The 16,626-nt window shown below is 40.3% G+C and overlaps 3 protein-coding genes across 8 annotated transcripts in view; 2 read left to right on the top strand and 1 right to left on the bottom strand.

Moving 5' to 3' along the window:
* The window catches only part of LOC105249961 (colorectal mutant cancer protein), a 38,068-nt gene that overhangs the window by 666 nt on the left and 20,776 nt on the right, over nt 1-16,626 (bottom strand). For 2 of the 6 annotated variants that reach the window (XM_011255782.2, XM_025408250.1), the window contains 10 exons: nt 3,736-3,997; nt 3,118-3,263; nt 2,743-2,964; nt 2,364-2,552; nt 2,060-2,250; nt 1,723-1,989; nt 1,454-1,649; nt 1,113-1,304; nt 856-1,043; nt 668-770 (listed from right to left, as the gene is read on the bottom strand). In XM_011255782.2, coding sequence (XP_011254084.1) covers nt 668-770; nt 856-1,043; nt 1,113-1,304; nt 1,454-1,649; nt 1,723-1,989; nt 2,060-2,250; nt 2,364-2,552; nt 2,743-2,964; nt 3,118-3,263; nt 3,736-3,997 — 1,956 coding nt within the window. Of the gene's footprint in view, nt 1-651; nt 771-855; nt 1,044-1,112; nt 1,305-1,453; nt 1,650-1,722; nt 1,990-2,059; nt 2,251-2,363; nt 2,553-2,742; nt 2,965-3,117; nt 3,264-3,735; nt 3,998-10,120; nt 11,726-16,626 lie in introns of those variants that run through there. The other 4 variants (XM_011255785.2, XM_011255784.2, XM_011255783.3 and 1 more) reach the window with 4 other exon arrangements.
* LOC109609907 (small integral membrane protein 4) lies at nt 92-403 on the top strand. Its single transcript, XM_020027132.2, has one exon. The coding sequence runs from the start codon at nt 143-145 to the stop codon at nt 359-361; it is 219 nt and encodes a 72-aa protein (XP_019882691.1). The 5' UTR covers nt 92-142; the 3' UTR covers nt 362-403.
* On the top strand, nt 343-646 carry LOC109609908. The gene has a single exon (XM_020027133.2). It carries the CDS (start codon nt 402-404, stop codon nt 570-572), a length of 171 nt encoding a protein of 56 aa, XP_019882692.1. The 5' UTR covers nt 343-401; the 3' UTR covers nt 573-646.

Genomic DNA, 16,626 nt, shown 5'->3' with positions numbered 1-16,626 from the left:
CTTAACATATACGCATGAATGTTTCTAAAGGTAGTGTATATTTGTATGCACACGCATGCGCAGAAATAATCCAATATGGCGGCAGCCGACTAACGGATAGCGGAGTAGTTGCGTAATTTGACGAAGTGTTTGAACATTTTTAATGCAATCTTATAATGCAAGATTGAGGAGACTAATTGATAAGTGGCCAGGAAAACGAATATTCCGTGAATACCGATTTCTGCCGATATTGTTCTTCTGTGGGGCGGCCATAGAATTCTTTATGATCAATTGGCATGTGGGAGAGGTTAACTTCTACAAGACGTATAAACGTCGAAAAGTAGAGGAGCTAGTAGAGGAGAGACTACGGCAGGAGGCTTGAATTTACACTTTCTACCAAGATATTGACATATTGACGTATAATGCCAGCTGGACTATCTTGGCCACGCTACATTACGTTTTGTTCAGTGGCAATGATTACAATGCTATCCGGCGCACAATGGGTTCATCAAATCTACAGACCGCTCGACGATCTGGAGGATCTCGTCGAACAGAGATTAAAAGAGAGACGGAAGGAGCTACAGAAGAAATAACTTTATAGAATAATATATTAGCATATAATTAATCACTTTTCTTGTGAATATCGAGTGATTAATAAAGCAGATACTTCACCTATATTTAATCATACCTGCGCAGTATGCCTATCTACCATTTGCAGCATCTGTTGCTCCACCCTCTTCAATCTAGATTGATATTTTTTCTTGGACTTTTCCAGAGTTTGAACTAATGCGCTAAAAAGGGAACAGAAAATTCTTATTTTCTTTAATACAAATGCATAGAAAATACTTTATGAATGAATATTGTACAATGACTTACCCGTTTGCTCTTTTCAAATCGTTGATAAGTTCAGCGGATTGTTGATGCCTGAGCTCAGAATTTTTATTGACTTCGTCCAAGGTCGAAATCAATTCCTGCAGACGTTCCTTCAGTCTTGCCTCTCTGCCTAGCGCTTCGATTAGTTCAGACTCCATCCCTTCGCTCTCATTGTCGCTTAAACCGCGATCCTACATGCATTTTTATTTAATCAGCGCAAGAAGATAAAGAATTTTAAAAATACACGAGAGACACGATACCTTGTTTGTCGCCATCGCGAGCATGGCTTCCGCGTCACTCAATTGACCCTGGAGATGCTGTATGGTAGCGTGTTGAGCCGCAATCTGCGTGTCCCGTGCGTTTAACTTCAATTCTATGGTGGCGCGTTCCTTTTCCAGAAGGAATACCCTAGCGCGTAACTCAGCCTTATCTTCTCGCATGGCCATCAATTCCTAAGTAATTATTAAAGATCTTTGTAAAAATAAAATATTCTCAAAAGTTTCGATGACTTAAGTCTAAAAATCAAATTTTATAAATATATTTTATATATATTTTAAAATCTTATAAACTTTATTCCACTTTTCTTCACTCAAATACTGACTTGCATAAGTACGGCAGTTTCCAAATCGAGTTTCCTAGCTTCCGCTAAAGAGATGGTATTCTTTGAGTTCAGAGGTTCCGCGTGCACGCTCTCCAACTCGACCGCCGTCGATCTCACCATCGTACGTTCTCCCTTCAACCTGCTAATATGTCTCCTGAGTCGTTGCTCGTCCTCTACGTTCCACGTTACTTCCGATCTATCGAGAAAAAAAATTATACATCACACAGATACATACGTATATATTGTGCGCGTTGTAAAGTAATACGCACTCGTCCGATAAGACCATGCTGTCTTCCCACGGAGCACCCAACGTATTAGTACAGTCGTTTTCGAGTCGATTTAAGACATGATACGCAACATTTTCGGCCGCCCTTCTATTATCGATCGTCACGTTGCTCCTCTCGGTGGAAAGTCCAATTTCGCTCTCCAACAGAGCAACGAGAACGTCATAGGCTTCGATAGCACGATCACTATACGAAAGCGCGAGTCGCAATGCCGTCGCGTTCGATTCATACTTGCCGACCAATAAACTCAACCTGCAACGCAACGGGAAAAGATCACCATGTGATAAAGATCATACGTGTTGCTGTCATTTTGAAGATGTACCTATCGCATTGCGCTTTGCTCTCGTGCAACGTGAGAGCGAGAACCGCATTGTTTGCCCGCGCGTGCTCGAGTCTGCTGTTCAATCGCTCCGTCTCGACTTCAAACTGCTTCTCAGAGCCGTTTAGTTCCTGCAGGTTTGATTGCTCCAGAAGATCCGATACGAGATGTTCGGCGACCATGGTGGAACATACCTGAAATATGTCGGCGCATAAGCATTGCGCATCGCGTAAAGTTAAGAGAAAGGAAAAATCAGGAGACGAAAATCAATAGACGATATTCTTTATAAGTTAAAAATCTGGCCTACTCCGAAATTAGTGATGTCCGGACCGGTAATGTGCCTCTCGTCCGTTCTTCTCAATCTTACTCTCTCTGCCATTTTAAGAACCGGCGGTTCCTCCCTCGTTACGCTCTTCGTCGGAGGTGTTTGTAACGGTGGTAAAAGCGGCGAGCATGGCGCCGTCAAAGGTTCCGGCGAGCTGGTGTTACCCCTTGTCTACGGATAAAAGAAACAATGTATAAATAAGTGAAAAACAAAAAAATATTATATGATTGCTTCTATTATCTAATTTCTTTCATCAAAATCTTAAATATCTCTATCTACTTTATCAAAATATGTACGAAATAAATATTTTTTTTTCATATATGTGTCTATAGTCTGATGTAAAAGATTGCCCCAAACTTACTCTGAGTTCTCGACGCGGCGAATCACTGCCCGTCGTCTGCTTCTGATTACCGGTCTGATTCTTAAAATGAGCCAATTGCGTCTGCAAGCTCGTAATCTCCGCTCGTAATGCCGTGATCTCCTCTTGCAACGTCGCGACGGCAACGCTCTGACACGACATTGCCTGCTGTGTCGGTTCCGGAGTGGGCAACGCGGCTGGACTGTCAAGTTGTTCCCTGCCATTCTAAAAGTAAAATTGTATAATTATATAATTAGTTTTTATTAATTGGTATTAAGATATAAAATATCATTGTATACATGGGATATACGTATATTAGATATCTAGCAACACGGGACCGTACAACAATTCATTTTTGTTTTAAAAACTTCTCTTCACCTCGGTCGGCCGATTCTCATCCTCGCAGCAACTGGAATCAGCATCCCCCAAGGTACGATCACCGTCTCCTTGGATGTCTCCTCCGCCCTCGCTTTCCTCTACCGGATTAGTGATGGAACCTTCGGCATCCCTGCTCGTCTCGACCTCTGCGCATTAAAGAACGATTCTCAGATCGCGGCTTCAAACGATCGGTACATTCGGAATTTCGCGCAAAGCTTCCCCGCAATCGCGATTCGGAGAGATCGCATCTACTCTGTCAGCTCGTGAGTTATTTATCGAAAGAGCAATCGCGCCGGGAAGAAGAACGGTCGTTTCTCGCGACGCGAGGTATGCGAGTCTCTCCACGAGAGAAGGAGAGAAAGAGACTCGGCTCTTCTTCTCGGTAACTCGAGAGGAAGGACTGGGAATCGCGCGCGACACCGAGAGAGCTATTACTATCGTTATTGTCGGAGACCGAGAAGAGCTCGTTGATTGCCTCTCCGAGAATTGCCCCGCGTTCCCCGGAGTATTGGTCGTGACACTCGTCAAGGCTCTCTTTATCCCCCTCTCCGGAGAAGGAAATCGGTACGCGGACGAGCGACGAGCGACAAGCGTCGTCCGTCGTTGCCAACATCTTACCGGATTCGTCCTCCTCGGCAATTACGGTGGCGCGATGCCGCTCCAGCTGTCTGCCGAGTTCGGCGATGACGGAATGCAACTCGGTGAGCCGCTCCTCGTGTCGCGCCGCTTGCTGCTCCGCCCGCTGATCGGCGCGGGCCGCCTGCACCTCCGCCCGCATCAGCGCGGCCTCGGCTGCCTCCCGCGCGCGAGTAGCCGCCACCAGCCGCGAGTTCAGCTCGGCCACCTCGGACCGCAGAGAGGAGAGCGCGGCCGCGTGCAGCTGCGAAATTAAATTCCTCTGTCCATTTGATTCTTCCAATTTTCAATGTTTAATTACAACAAATTCTTTCATTACTATTACAACGTAAAATGTGCGTTGTCTGTATTAATCGTTGATAAGTCTGGTGTACTGCATATTTAATATTTTATCGAGACATTGAATATTTATAAGAGACAGGCGTTTATAATATACTTGTACACAATTCGTACTTGACTTATCGACGAATTGCTGAAATTGCTTACAATATTATTAATATAAGAGGAAAATTATCAAGAGAGAATTTAAAAAAAAGATTCCCAACAAAATTCCATGAAAATTCCCATTTTCCAGATAAAAAAGAAATTCCTGAAAATTCCAGATTTTCCATGTTTTTTTCAGGGAACAGATACCCTGTAATAGCATAGATAAAATTTTATTTTATTGAAAGCTAAGATCTTGTTTGTAACAAACTCTAACTGTATGTCTCGATACAATTTTATTAATAATTGATGATAATTAATAGATAAATATTTCAAACTTACATTTACGTGGATTAATATAATTAAGTAGACTGTAATTTTCATTATACTATAAGTAGTATAGTATCATAACGTCCTCGCAATGTAAATTAAAAATAATCTTGATGCGTAAAATAATGTGTAGAATATTTTTGCGCGTCGCGTGAATCAGCGCTTAATTGGTTTACTAATTTACATATAGTGATGTAACGTGCTGAATGATTAATTAGTATCGCGATTAGATTTCTCGGTCATTAAAAAAAAATGAAAGCAAATATGAATTAACATCTATTTCTATTTAAAAATCCTATTCTTAAATATAAATTTAAATAAAAAAATTAATTTCTTAAAATACAGCACAAATATTAATATTATATATATATATATATATATATATATATATATATATATATTATTAACATATAAATATAACAAACATAAATTTTATCACAAAATAAATCATTTATCGAAAAAAAATGTACTTAAATTAAATAAATAATATAATTCATTCCCACGAAATTGAACAATTAAAATTTACACAGTTAAATTCAAAACTACTTTACAAATTCTAAAAATTAAATAATAAATTATAAAAATTGGTGTTAATTTATTAATTAAAAAATTTTAAATATTATTGAAAGATTTAAAATTACTAATTTCATTGCTGTTAAAACTGCACCAACCATTTATAGATAAAAATATAAATAGCTTGTATAGTTTGTAAAAAACGTGTTTATCATAGATGCAAATCAGAAAATGTTTCTTGACTTCCTCTTCTCGCAAATGATCGCGATTTCCTTTTTTATCCGCGTATACGCGGGAAATCCGCAGAGAAAGAATCTGTCCTTCTCACGCGCAGCCACCCGTGTCGGACATTACGAGACATCAACAATTATCGACTGCATGATTACAAAGCGATTCGTGGAAAGGAAACGAAGAGGAGGTCGCGGTGCATAAGAACAGCCGGACACGCAACGATACGACCATTCGTTTCCGAAATATCGTCGGCGCGGCATTGATCTTGACAGTGATCATCTATAATCCTCGATTTTGCGCACAAAAAGTTCAGGTAAATTTCTTGTTTATATTTATAATTTGTCATACAAATTTTATGTATCATTTTAAGATTTTTCTATATAATTTAGGTTTTCTTCCGTATATTTATTAAAATTTTTTAATTTATTATATTATACATGCTGTATACACATATGTATATTTTATTTTGTTTTCGTTTGTATTTAAAATATTCTCGCAAAAATATTGCCCTAAAATAAATTTCTTATTCAAATAATCAATATATACGTCATTCTTGCTTTATTTTCACAAGGATACTTTTGCATATATGTCATATATATGTCAATATCCACAAATATTCGAAAATGTATGAGAATGTATGAGAAATGCATCCACACAAATTCGCGAAAGGCACAACAGATCTCCACATATATCATTACTATTTTCTATGTAATAATATATACATTATATCTGCAAAGGTGAAATTAATCAATCACGATGAAGTTAATGTCTGCTCTGATGATCATTGTTGTCGTACTTTCGACGGCAATTGCGGCAGACGATGATGGCTACATTCATTTACCGGGGAAAAATTGCGAGGACGCACCGCCTTGTCCCGATGGCAGACCCTGCAAAATGGCACCACCCCATTGCAACGTCGGTACCTGCGGTAAGGATCCGGTGCCAACATGCGGATAGAAACCCTAAAAGCGTGCGGAATCGAGGACAGATTTGTCGTTCATTTATATCTTTATGTATTCTGTTCCCTTCCCTTTTACGTATGCAATAAAATGTTATTTCAATAGAGAAAAAAATTGCGCTAATTAGCTAAAAGATTTATGCTAATTATATGTAAGATAGCGATTAACGGCAAGGAATAACGGAAATTGCGGAAATTGCGAAATCGCGACGCGATATGAGACGGAGAACGTTTTGACGTAAAAACGCACGTTCCGGTGAAGACCGGCAATTTTCGACGTTTCATTCACAAAGGATCCCCTCTCGTCCTCGGTTAAGGTCAGTGTGTGCGTGTGTGTCGGTCCAAGTGCAAACATGGGGGACACGATGGCCGGAGTGTAATTCAAACAAAAAGCAATCAAGGATTCAATTACAAGGCCGCGCGCACATACGACTGGCTCGGCGGTTCGCAGTTTCATCGGCGAGTAAGGTCACGAACGAAGAGATTCGATTACCGAACTCGCCTTCGGACACGTCGAATCGCTCACTCGGGCACAAATTCGCAATTAGTTTACATACAGTAATTTCCATATTTCGCGCGTTATTCCATTTCTTGCGCTAACTTAAAAATCCTTGCGACAATAATAACAGACGCAATTAGAAAACACGATTAGCGTTTCGTGGACGCAATAGTAATAAATCAAATTCAATTATTTCATTAATAAGACGAAAAATAATATTTAACATATAAATATTTGCGACGTCGATTGCTAAATGCAAAGTTTCTTTATAAAATGGCGCAAGATAGAAGTTTCTTTTCAACAATTTCATCTACTCAAACCCTTTAAAAAAATTCCTTGAGAATGTCCCTGATGTTGCAAATATTTCCGTTCAATGTTTCAAATTAAGAGAATATTTTAAAGTTTTTTTTTACATCTTCTTAAAATAATATTTTTTATCGTATAAATTTTTTTAACAATTTTCACTCGTAAAAAGAAAAAAATACAGTCATTTAAATTTCAAATGCTAGTTTTGCAAACGTACCGAAAATAACTGTATAACTTTTGTGAGATAAATATTTTTCACGTGCACATTTTTATTATTTAATCATTAAAAAATATAAGAAAGAAAATGTATTGCATATTTAACATTTTGTCAAGATATACATATATAATCAGGACAAAGATATACATTTATAATATATTTTTAGCACGCATATAATTCACTTGGCTTGCCGATTATCATTGGCTTGCCAATAAACTTGTGAAAGAGAATTGAGATTTTATAAAATTTCATGAGAGAGAGAGAGAGAGAGAGAGAATGTCCTGATTTTTCCAAGTACAAAAGAAATCCAGGATTTCCATATTTTCCCAAGGAATACACGTCCTGTTTAAAACATTCAAAAATCGCGTTTCGATTGTAGTACAATGTTCCTTGTAAAGTAACTTTCCATGTTGACGTAAAAAAAAGAAAAAAAAAGAAGAAACAACTGCGCGCAAAAGCCAGTCGTTGGCGCAAAGGTGGTAACAAGAATCTCTGGACCATATACCATTAACCTACATCTCGAAGCCAGTGGCATACAAATGACGGCGTCTTATATCGCGCGAGATATTAGATATGACACGTGAAAAAAGAGCGAGACAGAAAAATTGAAGACACTGAATATTTCACGGTCCAACAAGCTCTACGAGCGATGTCTTTCTCATTGATACGTACGAGTCATTTCATTTTTTATTCAGAAAAAAAAGTGCAATCGTACAACGTGCTTCCAGCAAATAAAATATCTTTCCCGTTAATATTTCTCAACTGGAAAGACGCGCACTGTCCAATTAAATTGGACGTAATGATGTATAACGTAATGTACAAACCATGCAAATTAATATTATATCAATATTATAAATGTAAGAAACGATTTCAAGTATTATAAAAATGCTAGTCATTAACATGAATGATAAGATATTTATTTGCATTATAAAATCTTTCAAACTTTTCTTTTAAAATTTTAGGCCACTCTGGACCATTTTTTCGACTTTCAATTTTTCTTTTAGATTTTCAAGGATTTTTTCTTTGAGTGCTTTGATTCTCTAAATTGATCTACATTTCCAATAAATAGCTGTGTTAATATTCGTCAATCAGTATTTTAAACAATTCGGCTGGACGCGATATTTGACAAGAATTTCTAAAATTGTGTGCACATCCTATCAAACGTACTGTTAGACGATTAGTCTGTTGGATTTCATGATTCGCGCGTATTTGCCAGCAACGCATGAGCGAAGATCCATTAGAGTGCGGAGGGAAAAGGAAAATTCTCATCGTATAATTTGGTCTGATCCTCGTTCCTCGATTCAGGCCGTTGTCGATCGTTTCCGCGATCGTGGCATGAAATTCCACGGCAGTTTCACGCAAAATTCCTTCCATCTTGATTCTAACGCGTTCCATCTTTTCGATATCAAGATTCATCCACGATTATTTTGGACGAAGAATTCGTTCTGTCCCATCCGGGCAATTTTTTCGTGAAATAAAAAATGCCAACGATAAAATAGAATCGTGTCCTATAATATTCTTGTGCGCACCGTACGTATTTAAATCGCATCTAATCTCGAGATCAAGAACGACATTTCTGTGAAAGTTATCTCGACGATAATTTTACATCTGCATGAAAATAAATATATTTTATATGTAACATTCCGGAAACGCAAAAGTATCTTATCTACGTCATAAAAGTGCTTTTTACATTTCAACTTTTCAAATTACACGTTCAACGTGGTTCATATATCTCTAAAAGTAGTCCAGATAGTATCTTGGCATATATCAGACTGCGTTTTAACTGGCGTTTCAGCTCCGTTCGAACTTCCTTTTATCGGATATTGCGTCAAAGTAATTTTCGCCAAAGTTACGCCTTCGGTGGGGAGAAAGAAGCGACGAAAGTTTTCTTAGTCGCGAGATTAGATCGAGAAAAAATTTGTCGAAAAATCGAGGGTGCGGGTGAAACGCGGATCCGTAGAGACACTAATAATGAAAGTTGCAATGTAACGCAGCCGGGATACCGTCATAAATATTAGAACCACGCAAAAGCGTGAAACAAACGCTTAATCTGCTCTCTCGGTGAAATTGTATTGGATGAAGAATGATTAAAGTTTGTTTCGTCATAAATATATACAGGTACAAAGATATTTTTCTTCATTTGGAGAGACTTTCCAAACTTAAATTGCATTACTTGTACGATAATTGCGTAACATTTGCAACGATAATTAAAATTTTTTCCAATCATGGCAAAATTGACGTAGAATTTTTGTCGAGTATCGATTGCGGACAATCGCGACAAAGGGCTTCGCGAAATTCATTATTCGCGAATACGCAAAGCCACTGTCGGATTTTGCCGCGTCGGCTCCTCTCATTATAACTGACGTGCAATTTATCGAGTAAAAGTTCTTTTGTGTTTTCGCTCGTGTATGACTGACGGCCGCGGGACGGTGATTTATCGTCGCGCGCGAGCGCGATTGTAGAGTCGCGGAAGCCTGAAAAGTCTGCCTGCCTTATCGAGTCGTTGACAGGTTTTCCTGCGATGCGGCGCATGCCAGGCATGAGACGTCGCACGAATGCGAGCGTGGAAAGAAGTCGGCTCCGAATGGTAAGCGATAAATCAGTCGCCGAATCCAGCGCGAATCTTTGCGATAAATGCAACGATGCGAGCGATGCGATAGCTCGACGATGAAACGACAATTTTTAATAAGATCCTCGTCGTTGGACGCATTATCGAAGCGATCGTATCATCTCGAGCGATGAAATGAAACGTTAAAAGAATTGTGTAAGTATAAATCGCATACTTTTATCAAATATGTTACGGATATGACACGGATTCGCGCGAGCTTACTTTTATTTTTATTTTCCTTTATCCTCTCCCTCGTTTCGAGATTCGGTTGGGAAAACTTACTGCATTTTGCTTATCCTTGTTATCGGCCTCGACCTGTATAGGCACAGTCTTATCGGCTCGGCGATCACCGGGGCAACAGAGCCACGACCTAGACCTGATGAGTCCCCGGGGCTCTTCCTCCTCGTCCTCGACCGCCTCCTCGTCCTCCGCGGTCGCGCAGTGAACGTAGACGAGGTCGCCGCGACGCGGCGGCGGCTCCAGCACGGCCTCCTTGGCGGCCAAGGCTGACACGTGGCCGGAAAACATCTGCACCGGGTAGCGCGGCGATTGTTGATGCTGCTGGAGCTGTTGCAGCTGCGCGTGCTGCCGGTGCAGGTGATCCACGTAGTAGCGCGGCTCCGCCGAGCCATTGTTTACGGCTACCGCGAAGCCCGCCACGTTGAATTCCGAGAGCTGGGAGCTGCTGGCGACCCGGCACCTCAGGAAGGCGGCATCCTCCGCCGTTCCGCGCGATGTAATCTCGATCGATGGCGATCGGGACCGTCACGGATCGCCGATCGCGCCCGCGGTCGATGAGGAGCCCCTCTTCTTCTTCCTCCTCTTCCACTCTTCGTCGAGATTTTCGTTTAATTTATTTTCGATCGATTTATTCCTCTCCGCTTACAGCACGCCCATCTGACAAGAGACCGCGCGGCGGATGTTGCGGTAATCCCGGCGCGCGAGGATGGCTTCCCGAACTCGCTCGATCGAGTTTTATAGCGGGATTCGCTGGCCGGAAGACGCGAGGAGGAAATATGTTGATGAATGCCTAACGAACGCTTTGTTTATCCGAGGCTAGTACCGTCGACGAATATAACGGAGGTACGCGCCGCTGGATGCGCACCGTTTCGCGAGTTAATGCAGCAAACGAGTGTATCCGATGCGGACGTTTGATCCAAGTATGTGTAACGCGCGCTACCTGTACCATATGTTCGTTCTACATTCGCGAATGTATGTGCATGAATAAAATATATTTTCGAATAAAGAGAGATAGAAAGAGAGAGAGCAAGAGAGACGAAGAGATTCTTTCCGTAAATAAAACTACAGAATGGGTCTCGTTTACCAGCTCTGGGAGTGAACTACCGCGAGTCGCGGATAGAATTCGATAAAATAGATACGCTACGCGTTACAGCGCGGGCTACATCGATGCTACAACATTTCGCACATGGTATTGATCGACTTCTATTTTCGACTCTCGGTACTACGTATATTTTTCGAGCATTCCTCGTTTGCTAGTCCACGGTACGGCTTTGCGCATGGTCTAACAATGTTAGCCGACGTCCAAATCGATACTCGTTTCCGAAATAGTATATTTGATCAAAGTCACATGATTGTAATACGCGATAAATAAATCGTCGATTAAATTTGCGTTGGAAAAATACACACAATCACAATTTTGAGCAAATTAAAAAAGCGTCTGTATACACGTATATAGCTAGATTAATGATATACGCTCGTCTAATTCAGAGATTTTAACGAAGATTGCAGCAATTAGCGAATTTACGAAAAAGGTTCGACAGATTCTTCCATTCAGCCGCAATCCCTTGGTCGACATTTTTTTTTAACGTTTAACGAGCTCGCCGCGACACGAGGGCGATTCGTTAATTATTCATTAGTGTTTCCGCGAAACCGTGAAATAATATTTCAAAGAGAAAGAGAGAGAGAGAGAGAGAGGAAGGGATCGAATAATTACTTTTGGAGGAGGAAACTTTCTCGGAAAAGAGAACAATCAAACGTCATCCGCCAAAAATGTGTAAAATATTCAATGCTTTTTAAAACACACACGTCGCGATTCGTGTCGCATTAAAGTTTGAATGCGATTTATCTACTCGTCGCGGAAACTATATTTCCGCAGCAGCGATCGATGCGAACTCTTTCCCCCTTTCGTGTACAAGACTTGGCGTCGACGTGACCGGTTTATGTTACGTCTCCTCCCGAGCGATACTGGGCCAACGAGAAAACATTCCTTCCTTGGCAAGAGAGTTCGCGAGTCGTGGGGAAGCTTCGGAAAACAACCCCTTCTCATTCGGGTCGCAGCAACCTAATTTCAACGTTACACGTCGTTGCCTTCCCAGAGACGAATGATGGTCCGCGGAAAAGCGGACGTAAATCTTCGGACGCGAATATATCCGTGCATATGTTGCGTAAATTTTCAGTCCGCGCTCGAGATAGCTTGCGTTCCTCGCGGATGAGATGCTCGATAAACTGGCGAAATAACGAGTGCGCTCACCTAACGATGGCTAAAGTAGATACGGAAACCCCGCCCTTAATCCCCGCTCAGCAAGAAACGCGCCGTCGAGACTGTCGCGGGCTCGATTAACCCTTTCTTCGCGCCGGAGCTCATTAAACTTGAGCGAGTTTCTAGGGATGAAGTAAACGATCTCCTATTCCAAGTTAACGCCTATCCTAGAGTTACGGTAAAACTATTTCAAAAGATTTCCACATATTTCTTCTCTCGTAAAACGACACGGTTCGGTACTCAATTATTTCGAATTCTAACAGAAAATTTAAAAAACGTAACTCGAAACAATGTAGACGTCGAATATACAGTCTTTCTAAAAACATCGAGAAAAACGAGAATTTAATAAATCATCGGCTGCCCACGCGTGCTTGTTTGTCCTCGCGACACCCACGAGAATTCGCAAAGTGCGTTATCGGATTTGCATTGGCCTTAAGTAATCGCCAACATCTCCTTGGTCTAGAAGTCTTTAATTATTATTTAACTATTCAAACCCACGTTGCGGGCACATTGTGACAAGCAATGTGTACAACATTAACGAGCAAACTTTCCAATCAATAATTTAATACTACAGAACACGCAGCTTAACTTATACATTTTATTAATAAATTTTCAAACAATTGTACGAGCATTATTTGAAAATGAGTTTTTAATTTCTGGAAAAATAGCGCAAATAATGATTAATAATTTCGTACAATAACACACTAATTTTCAAATAATTGCATTATTGCAAGAAGATATGCATATATTCAATGATGCAGAAGAGAGAGAAAAAGAGAAAGAGGGAGAAGAAAAAAAAATGTTCGAGTGAATATCGAGATTCTAAAACTAAAGAGAATAGAGAAAAAGTGATATGGGACGAATGCGGATGTGATACGTGCTTCGAGACACGTTCTTATCGTAACGCAACGAGGCTCGCGCGGAAATGAAAAAATCATCGTCGTGACGATGAAATTCCGGAATTTCGTGGAGCGCATAACGAGTCGCGGAGTTGCCGCTTTTATCAGCTGTGCAACTCCGTTAATTAAACGAGTTAATTGCTCGGGGCGGCACGCCGAGAAGACCGCGTGAATTTAGGAGAACGGACTGGCGACGACACTAATTGCGGGCGATCAGCGGTATCGCAGTCGCGAGTACGCGTACAGTACGAGTTTAACAAACCCTCGCTGTTATACAGATGCGTTAGCCCGTGCGCAAGTTGCAAGCTTGCCTAGTATAAAAAGATAATCAAATTTAAAATGCAAAATGGCGAGGGAGGAGAGGGGTAAACGACGTTTATCGCACACAAGTTTAAAACAATATTAAAACTCGAGGCAAAACGAATAAAAAATTAAACACAGAAACTAGTATTAATGAAAGCACGGAGGAAAATACTTGATGAGACGCGTCAATTCTTTTCATTTAAGATTTTGTAGAAACAGATATAACCGAAATAATATTTAAAATTATAATTCAATTTGTATATTAATTAAAGACATGTTCAAAATATTTAATTAAAAATGTTTATGAGTCAGAAATGCATATTTTTCCCGGAGATAGGTCAAATAATCAATTAAAATAATTAATCGATAAGCGAAATGGAAAGAGTAAAATATATATGTATGACTATTTCATTAATATCTACTAGCTTTTCTCTCTTTTCACATGTTTAATTTATTATTTATTTCTCCTCGAATTTTATTTTTAAACAAAACTATTGAAATAATTTTCAGTGATTCACATTTGAAATATGAAGCGAAAAAGCATAAGGGCATGGATAAAAATATCGCCCCGCTAACGGTGAAAATGAAGGGAAAGGGGGCAGAAAAAGCGCGTAATCGCTGCGTGATTCACGCGTACGGGTCATAGGTCACGGCAAGGGTTGCGCAAAGGGGCGGCGACGAATGGATATTATACGAGTAATTAGTACACGGAGTATGTGTACGTGACACGCCACGGCGCGTGCACAATGGCGAATATATAATACATATATGCGGATGAATCGGCTGCGCCGCGATTGTCAGTAATTAAATGTCGGCGAATATACATACGCGGCTTTTATTAATATAATTACCGCCGTGAAAAATGCATGATTAAGGAAGTTATGATGTATGTATTTTTTTTTTTGTAGAACGCGATCGATTCTTGAAAACAAACAATACCGTGCGTTTGTGCAAATATGGATAAACTATGCGCGTAGTCAACGCGCTCGATTCACTCGCATGATTCTCTACGAGTTTTAAGTGTTGTTTGCGATTTCAATGTAAATATCAATGTAAATTACTTTTTTTTCTTTTAGCACAGGTGGATACAACGAGCTGTCGCTCTTGTCTCCACAGGAGGCGAACGTGTAATCGATTTGAATACATTTGAGTGTTTCGCGTACGCACATCATTTTCGATCGAGATCTTGGCAAGAAGCGTCTTTTCTTTAATTGCGCGACGCTCAAAGTCATTTTTGCGAGCGGAACACGAATTACAAAAAGTCTATCAACATGTTAAGGAAGAAGAAAAAGCTTCCCTCATCTCTTTCTCTCTCTCTCTCTCTCTCTCTCTCTCTCTCTCTCTCTCTCTCTCTCTCTCTCTCTCTCTCTCTCTCTCTCTCTCTCTCTCTCTCTGGCTGTCTCTTTGGCTCTCCCAATTTCCATCTCTCCCGCGCACTTTCCTTTTTTGAAAGGACTAAAAAGGAGAAGCCATGTGTGTAAGCATGAAAAAGCTATCTCTCTTTCTCACGGAGGACGCGGAGAGAAAGGGCGATGCCTCGCGAGGAAACTAGTTTGTTAAACTCGTTACCGATCTCTGAAATCTCTCGCCGCATCTGGCAACGTTCGGTTTTACTCTCTTAATAAAAAAAAGAGAAAAAAAAAAGATCCCGCTCAAGTCATAGGGAAAATTTTGTGCGCGCGAACCGTGTTTATGGCCGATTATTAATGGCACGTGCGACCAATTTAACGGTGGCGAGGACGCGGTCACGTCCACGTGCTCCTCGGGTCAAGGTGCACATTCGTGAAACGCGTCACGCACACGTTTTCGGCGGCAATAAAGGGGGTGCAACGAAAAGTCTCGAGTAAATCGGGAAAATGATCGAGACATCCAGTCCATAATATTTTTGAAGCTTTACTTTATTCGATTCGATATTTTTTCCGCGTAGATATCTATAAAGCATACTCTCTTTCTCGTAATCGATTACGATAATTCCGTTCTCCCGATTAAAGCCAACGAGATGGATATTCCGTTCGAAGAACGATTGATGGTATTTTTCGAAACACGAATAAATGCACGGCAGTAATTTATTATCCGGTGATACGCAATCGGTGACGCGCAACCGCAGGTTCGAGCTATTATATCGCGTAAGAGGCGAATCGTCGCGATAGGACATTCGTCGCGGGCGTAAATGTGTCACCGTACACATTGTTCGGCAACGTGCGACAAAAACAGAGAAAACGAGTCGCCTATCTCTTGGTACATCTATGCACCCGATGCGCGTGTATGCGAATGGCATTTTATATTATCCGCAATCAATATCGGAAATTTTATCTTCTTGTGAGGAAGTCGTTACCGCAGATTTTAATTAATTTCTGATATATTATCTAATAATAGGAAATAATATATATATATATATATATATATATATATATCCAGTACGCGTGAAAATATCGAGGATATTCGTCATTTTTCACCATTTGTCTCCATTCTTAAATACGTTACACATCTTTATAATTAAACTGCTTGTTCAATTGCATAATTTCGTTATTTGCTCCTTTCAAGTTTGATTTATGAAGGAGCTCTTATTTTTGTTGGCTAATTATTCAAAAATTATCGAACAATTTTGTAAAAATTGAATATTTTTGTAGAAAAAAAATAATTTAAAAAAGAATTGACAAAAATATGTCATTCGGCAGTAACGCAAAAATGATGCTTTATATGATCCTTTAATCCAGCACGTACAGTTAAAAATACAAGAGTCGTCTATTGCTTTACGAAACTCTTGATTGTTAAACTTTGGTTATTCGACTTTGGTAAATTTCCCAGTCGTTACGTGACAATATGTCTGAGAGCAACTGTTGTATCAAGTGACGAATGCACATCTCGAGAGTGTCGATCGATTCCGGAATAATGACGCGAACGGGAAGGAAGCTTTCGGGAGAGTTTCGTGCACGCAGCCCGGTATCTCCTAGTAGTCGAGAGCCTATTCTAGTCGGACGGATGCACAGACGGACGGCGCCGGCGTATATATACTGGGTGGCGCACGGATTTAATGGAAGTTAAATGAATCGCATTGTTTTCCCGCTCCTCCGAAACCGGCCCTC

Source organism: Camponotus floridanus, unplaced genomic scaffold (genome assembly GCF_003227725.1).
Source record: "Camponotus floridanus strain SB8 unplaced genomic scaffold, Cflo_v7.5 scaffold20, whole genome shotgun sequence".
NCBI lineage: Eukaryota > Metazoa > Arthropoda > Insecta > Hymenoptera > Formicidae > Camponotus > Camponotus floridanus.
The sequence above is the reverse complement of the archived record's forward strand: the minus strand, read 5'-3'. Positions and strand labels throughout refer to the sequence as shown.

Coding starts and splice junctions, on each gene's coding strand:
- LOC109609907 (XM_020027132.2), top strand. CDS start 143: ATGCAATCTTATAATGCAAGATTGAGGAGACTAATTGATAAGTGGCCA.
- LOC109609908 (XM_020027133.2), top strand. CDS start 402: ATGCCAGCTGGACTATCTTGGCCACGCTACATTACGTTTTGTTCAGTG.